The following is a 10,382-nucleotide window of genomic DNA, read 5'->3' on the forward strand; positions in this document are numbered from 1 at the left end:
TTTCCATTCAATTTCTATTGGACGTTTAAATGCAACCTAATATTTAGTTTTAATAAATAAATAAATAAATAATATATGTATATGTTTCTACCAATATCAACCATAGGTATTGTAATCTACAAGCATTAATGCAACATAAATTTCCACCACAGTACAAACGTAAAGAAACTTAGAAAGTTATTTAACTAACCAAAACGTCTCTCTCTCTCTCTCTCTCTCTCTCTCTCTCTCTAACCTCCAAAGCCTATTTAATTCATTGTCAGTTTCAATCTTCACCTACTAATCTCCTGGACTATTATATATGAACCATTTTCCACTTGGAAATTCATCAAAATAGATCTTTGGTCTCTTATAACAAAAAAAAGAATATATCTTTGGTCTTATCTTGATTAATAGATGGCCAAGATATCTATTCTATTTTGCTTCATTATCTTAATTGCTTTTGGATTTGTTGATTGTCATGTAGCGCACGAAAAGATTGGGATATATGAGCTCAAGAATGGAAATTTCTCTGCAAAGTTCACTAATTGGGGTGCATCCCTTGTCTCCCTTATTGTTCCTGACAGAAATGGGCAACTGGCTGATGTTGTTCTTGGATTTGATTCGGTTAAGGATTACATCAATAGTTCCTCGCCTTTTGGTGCAATTGTTGGACGGGTTGCTAACAGAATCAAAGAGGCTCAGTTTACTTTAAATGGGAACCTGTATAAACTAGTTGCTAATGAAGGGCACAACACAATTCATGGTGGCTCTAGAGGATTCAGTAGCGTTGTTTGGAGAGTGAGTGGGTATAAAAAAGGAGGAGCTGTTCCCTACATTCAGTTCTCCTATCGAAGTTTTGATGGCGAACAAGGATTTCCAGGTGATCTTAATGTCAGTGTGACCTACATACTCATTGGACATGACACAATGACAGTAACAATGAAAGCCAGGGCTCTAAACAAGCCTACTCCAGTGAATCTAGCACAACACACTTACTGGAACTTAGGTGGCCACAACAGCGGCGATATCCTGTCTCATAAAATTCAGATATTTGGCTCTCACATCACGCCTGTTAATCGCGAGCTTATTCCCACTGGCAAAATTGTGCCAGTAACTAGAACACCGTATGATTTCCTCAAGCCCCACACAATTGGAAGCAGGATCAAGGAGCTGCCTAATGGTTATGATATTAACTATGTGCTTAATGGTGGCAAGGGCAATAAAGTGAAGCGCGCTGCAGTGGTGCACCATAAGAAGTCAGGAAGGGTATTGGAGCTGACAACAAATGCTCCAGGCCTGCAGTTCTACACAAGTAACTGGAATAAGAATTTTAAGGGAAAAGGTGGACACATCTATAAACCCCATGCAGGACTATGTTTGGAGACTCAAGGTTTCCCTGATGCAGTGAATCACCCCAACTTCCCTTCACAGATTGTGAGGAAAGGAAAGCCTTACTCGCATTCTATGCAGATTAAGTTTTCAACTACAAGATCATCTGCTTAATTGTAGATGACTAAATCCTTCTACATAGTTTTTTTTTGGCATTTTTGTGTCTTCCAATTGTTTCAGTTTAGCTTTTGACATCATTCTTTTTGATAAATGAGAAATTATATTGCTATAAACCAAATTCAAATAGAAGGCTGAGAGCCTGAGACTATCAATACCTATTATGAATATAGGTTATCAGTTAATCCCCGGGTAGGATATTTATGTACAGAATATTGACTCTAGATAATAAAGGAAAGTTAATTAAACCAAAATAAGGAGGGCTATCTCGTATGTCAAATGAGTCTTTCTTCAAAATCAATTGGTCCCTGTAGATAACCCAGTATATAATTCCAATTTTGCAATAGTAAAGTTGTCCAAATAGCTTAAAATATATATGTTACATGGAAGAGCAATTCTAAACTTTTGTCACCCTAATTAAATGTGAATATCAATTACCTCAAAAGGCCAATGGAACTGTCGCATTTGCAGCACCCTGAAACCACTTTTTACCTGCCTCTCCTGGAGTTTGAGTTGCTGCAAGAACCTGCCATAGAACAAGACAACCTTTTAAAGTTTTCTTCCATACCATACTATTTTTCACATGTAACCTTGTTCATTCTACCACCAAGCAAGACATTTACCATATGCAGAATTCTGTTAGGTAATAATCAATTTAATGATGTAACTAACATGGTATTCTAGAATGGAGACTGAGTTTGAAGTCAACATCACTTGTTCTAATACCCTAATAAATTACTATGTATCCCAAAGTTCAAAGTGTAAAGAAATGATATATTTACTCGTTTAACCATTATTCTACTAACACATAGGCAGCAGAAAGCGTGGTTATCATTTGAAATGTACCTTGACATAGCCGTCTCCAAAGGTGACTCCACTGTCAAAGTAGTATGCACTTGCAAGATGCTTGTTTAGAGATGTTGAGTTGAGCTGAGTGAGAAAGTACACTTTGTTGATCCCACTATTGATGCAGTTGCTCATTAGCATATCAATGAGCCTGTAATAGGAACCTACACTTTGATATGTGTATATATTGCAAATATGAGACTAACTTGTCTACAGTGTTCTAGTGCACCTTTTTTTTGATAAGTAACGTAAAAATATTATTAATAATAGAAAAAGTGCCGACCCGAGTACATTGGAGATGTACTATGGGGGCACAAATCAGAAAACAAAAGTACAATGATCAAGAAAAGAATAAAAAGAAGAGCAAAAAAAATGAGAAAAGACCACCCTCCATTCAAAAAAAGTGTGCAAGAAAAAAGACTTAATCTGTAGCAAAGAATGTTCACAACCCTCAAAACTTCTAGCATTCCTTTCACGCCAAATGCACCATATCAAGCAATGAGACACTAATCTCCACACATCAATGTGACGATGTCGCGCAAACTTTCCTTGCCAAGCCTCAAATAGCTCAAGATCAATATGGGGCATAACCCATTGAATACCAAACAAGTAGAAAACCAGAGACCACAACTCCCAAGCTATGGGGCAATGAAGTAGAAGATGGTCCACCGACTCTCCACATCTCTTACACATATAGCACTAGTCAAGCACTAGCACACGTCTTTTACGAAGATTGTCTGTTGTTAAGATCTTACCTAAGGAAGCTGACGAAGAAAAGAAAGCTACCCTTGGAGGAACCTTCGATTACCATATCATTCTCCGTGGGAAGGAAACAAGGAAACAAGAGTAGGAGGGTAAAAGGAATTATAATATCCTCTAACCTCAAAACCTTTATTCCTTGCAGGCTTCCAACAAGCTTTATCTAGACCAAACCCCCGCACTGTTGAAGAGTAAACCAGCCCCATAAACTGATCAAAAGCTTCTTCTTCCTAATCTTGTGGTGGATGATGAAATTGCACATTCCAATGAATCCTCCCAGCAGACCAACCCATAACTTCAGCCACCGAGGAATCCTTTGACCTACTCTAACAAAAGGCCTCTTAGAAAGTACAATCCCCACACCAGACATGCTTCCAAAATTTCACTCTCGTACCATCCCTCACATCATATATAAGGAGTTTAGAGAAGTTCAACTAGTCACTACAAATATATCTCCACAAGCTGACCTCATAAGGACTTGTCACTTCAGTGTTCTAGTGCACCTAGATCAGACACGAAAAATATGGGTGGGTATAAAAAGCTGATGTCAATGGTGGGCTCACATTAGAATCAATAACAACCTGCCACCTAAAGTTTGTTGTGAAAATGTTATGGTCATAACATTACTCTTTTTTGAAAATTTTTTAAAATCTATTAAAGCGTTGCAATTTAAAACATTAGATTATACATGTTATTTGTGTCCTATCATTTAAACATAAAATTGTTGAATGCTTTTTGTTGTTTATAGTCCTTAATATTGATTATATATATATATATTTTTTTTTTTTTTGGCGTTGCTTATAGACGTGGGCATAAAGTTATTTTCAGCAAATATAACATATAATTCAAATTTTTATTAATCAGATTTGTCAAAAAGTAGAAAATTTTTCAATAATAATAGGGATAAGATGCTTATTACCAATAGATAATGAGGGACATTAAAACTGCATCATAGTCAAGGGAAAGATGCAGTTAACCCTTATATGTGTGTGTGTTGAGTCCAAGTTACACTTGGTACATGTATATATTTGCGATTTGGGACCCATTTTTGCCTTTTCATTCAGGTATGAAATTCTTTGCTTTATGCACAGATGTAACATGGCAAGTTAAAGGAAAGTCACTACAGCAAGCAAATGGGCAGAACGTTTGCAACTTTTAAAGAACAGCTCCTCAGATCTTATTGGAGGTGGCATTTAGTATTTACCACAACATTGCCCTCACGCTTTTGCGTAAGCATCTTCAACAGAAGCTCATTGCTTCTTTGTTTCTGTTTTTTTTTTTTGGGTGCCAACCTGTTGAATAACCCTAAAAATGTAAACAAATAGAAACATCAACCTAACTTATAAAGAAACAGAAATGCACTGAGCTATCCCCAAAAAAAAAGTAAGCTAATTGCTGGTCATACAGCCAGCTGTAAATGGGTTCAGGTGGACTCGGATTAGGTAAATGTCTTTTTTGAGTTTAATATTGTCCATAAACAGAATCCTCGAGCAAGCCATCAATAGTAAGTTAAATAGAAGATGACCATCCTATTCAAAAGAATAGCAAACCAAAATCTGATAACCACAGGATATATATGGTCAAGTATACTGTATAGACCATAAATATGCATCTGTTGAGCAGTTTGCAGCAGCGCATTTCACACTGCCTAGATCGACTTGAGGAGGTAGCTTTGGTAAGAATGTGGACAAGAATCACATAGCAAGCATTGTGGTAAAAAGCAAGCCATCAATAGTAAGTTAAATAGAAGATGACCATCCTATTCAAAAGAATAGCAAACCAAAATCTGATAACCACAGGATATATATGGTCAAGTATACTGTATAGACCATAAATATGCATCTGTTGAGCAGTTTGCAGCAGCGCATTTCACACTGCCTAGATCGACTTGAGGAGGTAGCTTTGGTAAGAATGTGGACAAGAATCACATAGCAAGCATTGTGGTAAAATTACTGGGTCATGTCTTGAAGAAACACAACTAGAAAGACAATTAAGGGAGCAGTTCTTGCATGGAATATGACTAGAAGCACCAACTTCAGTGCAACCATACCATAAATCAGTAAAATGCTGCTCACTTGAAACTCACTTCTCGTAAGTGGTAAACTTATTCAGAATGTGGGATAACCCACCTTATATCAGATGAACAAGAATAAAAGAGGACAGAAAATACATTAAGGATAACTCTAGAATTAACATATGAAACATCAAAGACACTTATGGGTTATATTGAACATGTCCTCCCGGGGTGTGTCGTTGGAGAACTGGATGCATGATTTCACAAAAGATTTGAGTACTCATATGGATTGCATACAAAACAAAGGTAGGTCTATATCTGCTTCAAGATGACCTCCGCACCAGAAACTTTGAAGTCAGATGGATTCTCCTCTACATTAAGAACCTTAACCTTCCCGTCAACCACAAAAGCTGACCATCTACATAAAAAAAGCAGCAGCATCTTAGAAGTTTGGAAAACTATAATGGAATACCCACAAACCATTCTTGGTAAAAAAAAATTAAGTTACCATTCTTGCCTAGGTTGAATGGTTTTTAGTAACTAATAGAGAAACAATCAATTGTACATATATTATTGAAACCCTTGACAGTCGATGGATTCAACTAGATCTAAGCCATTTCCCAGAAGGCAACTAGAGTGTCACCTTTGATCACTATGTCCACTCAATTTCCAACAAGAAGTAAATCATCAAGGGTTATACCTTTGAGAGCGAGGTCCAAGTAAAGCAGCAGAGAGGTCTTTCTCTAGTCCCAAGCTCTTGTGGAAGCTTCCGTCAAAGTCCCCATAAAATTCAATCTATCAAATCAAATATTAAAATAAGTAAGTGATGCTTCTATAAGTCATATCACTGCAGTTAATTTTTACAGCATCAAAGGAAAAGGTAAACTCAAAGTTATAAATACTGCATAGGAGGTCATTTCGGTGTGGCAAGAGGAATGAAGTGTATCAGTGCAGTTGCACTGTTTTGGAATTGCTGCTATAATACTCTCTCACACACACACTCTCTCTCTCTCTCTCTCTCTCTCTATATATATATATATATAAAGACCAACAGTCATGGGGGGAGTGGATGGACATCAAACCAAGACCAAGGAGAAAAAGTGAAAAAAGTCGCAATGGAGAAAAAGAAAAGTGAGTGATGAGGGGAATAAGAAGTGGGTGATATGGGAAAGAAAAACTGAGTAATGTGGGTGACAAGGATGAACCAGATTGTACCAGCGAAAGCGGAGATAAGGAACTCAACTACATAAATCCATTCAAAATCAAATTTAAGGAGGGGGAAGGCGGGGCAGAAAAAAAGATAAACATACAGAAATTCAGAACATGTTAAGGTCAATATTTTGAAGACAATGAGATAAGACTCAGGGGTAACTTACAGCATCTTTTGCTTGAAGTTTCTCTGCCCAGGCATTCATGACATATGGATCATTAACAGCAACACAAATTACAGAATCAACCTTTTCAGCCCTAAATTTATCAATGTTATTCTTGTAACTAGGCACATGCTGCTGTGAACAAACTCCTGTGTATGCACCCTGTAATATAGAAAATGCCAATCATATATATTCATCTCAGCAAAGCATCTCATTAAAATCAAAGGAGAGGTCAATACATTGCAGATATTGATGTGGGGTCATCTCCGTCTTGGACACAACAATAACAAGAGAGTAAATTTCCCTTATTCTTTTCACACAATTCCATTTCATTAAAATCCCCTGCCTCCCAAGAAGCTCTCACACTCAAACTCCAAGGAGCAAGTAGTTCATAAAAACTAAACACTCATTCAACCAATGAAGTAACAATTAATAGTTGTTGCAAACAATTGTTGAAACAAAGCGAAGAAAGAACTTCAATCAGTAGAACTGCTTTATCTTTACTGTTGTGTGAAGTTTAAAGCCCCAATATAATAACATTAGTTTGTGATGATTGTGAAAAACTGGTTTTCATCACTTCACCCTTTACAAATAACTTCTGCAATAAATAGCATCCTGATTAAAGGGATAAAGCATAAACTTTGGTTGGACAAAGTCACAAAGTTGCCGAGGTTTAATGTTAAGGCAATAAAATGGTATGAGTATATAAATGAGTCAATTACAAATCATAATTATAATGGCTATTTGAGTTAGAGTGACATTAAATCCCACATCAAGAGGCTTCATCATTTCTGTCTCATCAAACACAACAACAATTACAACCAATCCTTAATCCCAAATATTTGCACTATGTTGAGCTTCAACTTTCAGAATAAAATCAAGTACTCATGAAATCAAACATACCAATCCAAAAAAAGAAACAAAGAAAGTCAACCACCACTTGTGCATCCTTTGCTTAAATAAGAATCCTTTGTGATGTTCCCCATCACTTGGGTTCATTGATTTTCAAAGCAAAATTATTAAAAAAATGAATAATACCCAATTGAACAAATGTACAAACAAAGTTAAAGAAGTAACTTACAGGGAGCCCAAAGATGACAACTCTTTTGTCCTGAAATACCATATAAAAAAAAATATAAAAAATAAAAAGAAGAGAGAGTTAATTGCACTTATCCATAACATCATTAACACTATCTATCCTAAACTATAAAATTTAGAGTGAACAATTAACCAAAGTAATAACCTTGAAAATGTCTTTGAGAGGTGTAGTGGAGAAGTTGGAGGAAACACCTTCATCCCAGCTGCGAGCTTTTTGGAGAGAAACATTGTGTGCGGTTGCGACTATGTCAGTGCCTGCTTCAACCTTAGTCGCGAAGTACCTCAGTGACACTCCTCCGATTCGGAGGCCGGAGGAAGAGGAGAAGCTTGTTCGCTTCAGAATTGTGGAGGCCATTGAATTTGGAAGTGAATGAATCGGTGTTGACTCAATAAGCAGAACTCGGTTTGCTTCACTCGGTCGATATTAGGTTTAGATTTTTTGTGAAAATTAATGATGTTTCATGTTTGTTCACTTTTTTTTTTTTTTTTTTTTTTTGAGAAAGGAAAATGGGTTTTTTTTTATGGTTATATTACACTCCGGTTAGGGAGTCAGTGGCCTCGATTAGGAAGTCTGTAGTCGGTACTCATTCTGTATTCTCTATATGGGAGTTACCTCACATTTTATGAGTACACCTCACCACTAAGTTTACCCACTAACAAAAGCCTACGGGCAGCGAAACTCGAACCTAAGTGTATTGTACGAAGCATCTGAACCTTACCCAGCCAAGCCATCGTTGGCTCATGTTTGTTCACTTTGTTGTTTATTATATTGGGCTTAAAATAGTGAGGTTATGCACTACTGCTGGGCCTTTTATTAAGGCTCGAAAATGGATCAATCTTATAGATTCTAATCAAACTTGTAATGTGCATTGGTCTTTTGCATCTTTTAGGACCGGACTAGTATGTTCGGTCTGTTAAAAACCCTGGACCAAACCTGACTGGACAAGCCTCCGGTCCCAATCAGACCTGGTCAGAATATAGGTTTAGATGCTGTTAGTTTGTAATCTGTATCAATATTTGGTAAGTATGAACTTTTAGCAGATTCTTCAAACTAATACTAACAATAAGCTTTTTTTTTTTATTATTTGATTCCAACTGAAAAACATTTATATAACTAAAGGAGCAATACAAAGTTAAGCCCTTACAGGGCTAGTTCACTTTACAAAACGGCCAGGACAGTTAGCAGCTATAGAGGCTGTTTTAAAAACATTTGTCATGACTAGTCTTGGAAAAAGAAGGACAAATATACATAAACTTTGCTGCTCTAACTGACAAAGGTCTGATAGGAGAGCTTGATCTTGCCATGAGGGTTTGCTGGAAAAATTGCAGATCTGCACTAGCTTCTTGTGATTGCTAAGAATCAGGATTCCGCTAAGTCCTAGGTCTTTAGCTTTGAAAATTGCTTCCACCATAGCTTCCTGGGTTGCCATGTAGATGGACTGCCTACCATTATTAGCTGCCATATCTCCTAGTTCTTCTATTTTTGCTAGCTGCCACTTTGATAAGAAGCTGCCAGTTCTGGTGAGGGATTCTTTGTATGGTTTGCTTTGCACTTGGTCTGTTTTCCTGCATTTGGTGATGGTTGAAAGCTTTCTGATACCTGCAAATAAGAGATTGGGAGATTAAAATAACATCAAAAGGATTAGGAATCAGTCCATGATGCAGAACCATATTTCTATGGTTCCAAATTGACCAAAGAGTGGTGAAGATGGTTTGCAAGTAGATCATTCTGTTCTGCTCCAAGTCTTTACTTGAAATAATGCATTGACTAAGCCACTGTTCAGCAGAAGTATACTCCAGTTCAGAAGCTCTCAAACCAAGATTCAAGCCATGCCAAATGGCTCTTGCACAGGTGCAATTCAAAAAGAGGTGTACAGCAGATTCTTCCATTTCATCACACATTAAACATCTTCCTGCTACTTGGATACCTCTCTTCCTCAAATTATCAAAAGTAGGCAAGCAATTATGCAGAAATTCCCATATAAACATAAGAACTTTCAAAGGTAATTTCACTTTCCAGAAAAAATTCCAAACAGATGGGGCTAGGATTGAAGCATTCTGTGATAAAGGGTTATACATGTTCTGAGCTTGGTGAATAAAGTTATAAGCCTGATTAACTTTGTAATCTCCAGATGAAGAGTGCTTCCAGATCAGCTTGTCATTGTTGCCCTGAGTTTTAGGTAAAGGAATCTGAAGTATCTCCTTAGCAATTGGTGGTTGATAGATTTTTCTAACTAGGTCACATTTCCATAACTTAGTTTGACTATCAACTAGGTCAGCCACTGTGCTACCTAAGGACTTGGTTGGAGCACTGTAACCAATCTGGATAGGAAAGTGGTATCTGATTTCCATTTCCAATCAGCCAACGGCCTTGATGAAGGGGAGAGCATTGATTATCTGTGATGTTTTTCCATGTCCAAGAATGATGAGGTTTGGGATGGTATTCTCTTAATGAGCTTGTAGGGAAGTACTTGTGAAAGTCCTAGCCAGAAGGGAATTGGGGTTGTTTTGGACTCTCCAATATTGTTTTGCTATCATTGCTTGGTTAAAAAGACTAAAGTTTTTGAAACCAAGACCACCCAACCTCTTAGGTTTGCAGACATTTCCCCAATTCACCAAGTGTAGTTTCCTAGTACCAAAATCATGCCCCCACCAAAAGGATCTAACAATGGCATCCAATTTATTGCACACAGTTTCAGGGACTTTGAAGCAGGAAAAGGTATAAAGGAGCATAGATTGTAGGACTAATGAGATTAAAGTTGCTCTATCAGTTTGGGACAAGAGTTTGGCCTTCCACCCTTTAA

At 37.2% G+C, this 10,382-nt stretch overlaps 2 protein-coding genes across 2 annotated transcripts; one reads left to right on the plus strand and one right to left on the minus strand.

The window, feature by feature from the left end:
* Nucleotides 1-396: 396 nt before the first annotated feature.
* Nucleotides 397-1,485, plus strand: LOC136068220 (uncharacterized). Its single transcript, XM_065775098.1, has one exon. It carries the CDS (start codon nt 397-399, stop codon nt 1,483-1,485), a length of 1,089 nt encoding a protein of 362 aa, XP_065631170.1.
* A 3,625-nt stretch (nt 1,486-5,110) lies between these two features.
* LOC112007567 (peroxiredoxin-2F, mitochondrial) lies at nt 5,111-8,049 on the minus strand. The gene is made up of 5 exons (XM_024039930.2): nt 7,724-8,049; nt 7,562-7,591; nt 6,484-6,642; nt 5,808-5,902; nt 5,111-5,525 (listed from the first exon to the last, which is right to left on the minus strand). Exons 1-5 carry the CDS (start codon nt 7,931-7,933, stop codon nt 5,420-5,422), a joined length of 600 nt encoding a protein of 199 aa, XP_023895698.2. The 5' UTR covers nt 7,934-8,049; the 3' UTR covers nt 5,111-5,419.
* Nucleotides 8,050-10,382: the final 2,333 nt, after the last annotated feature.

The sequence above is a fragment of the Quercus suber genome, unplaced genomic scaffold (assembly GCF_002906115.3).
Source record: "Quercus suber isolate HL8 unplaced genomic scaffold, Cork oak 2.0 scaffold_7, whole genome shotgun sequence".
Classification (NCBI taxonomy): Eukaryota; Viridiplantae; Streptophyta; class Magnoliopsida; order Fagales; family Fagaceae; genus Quercus; species Quercus suber.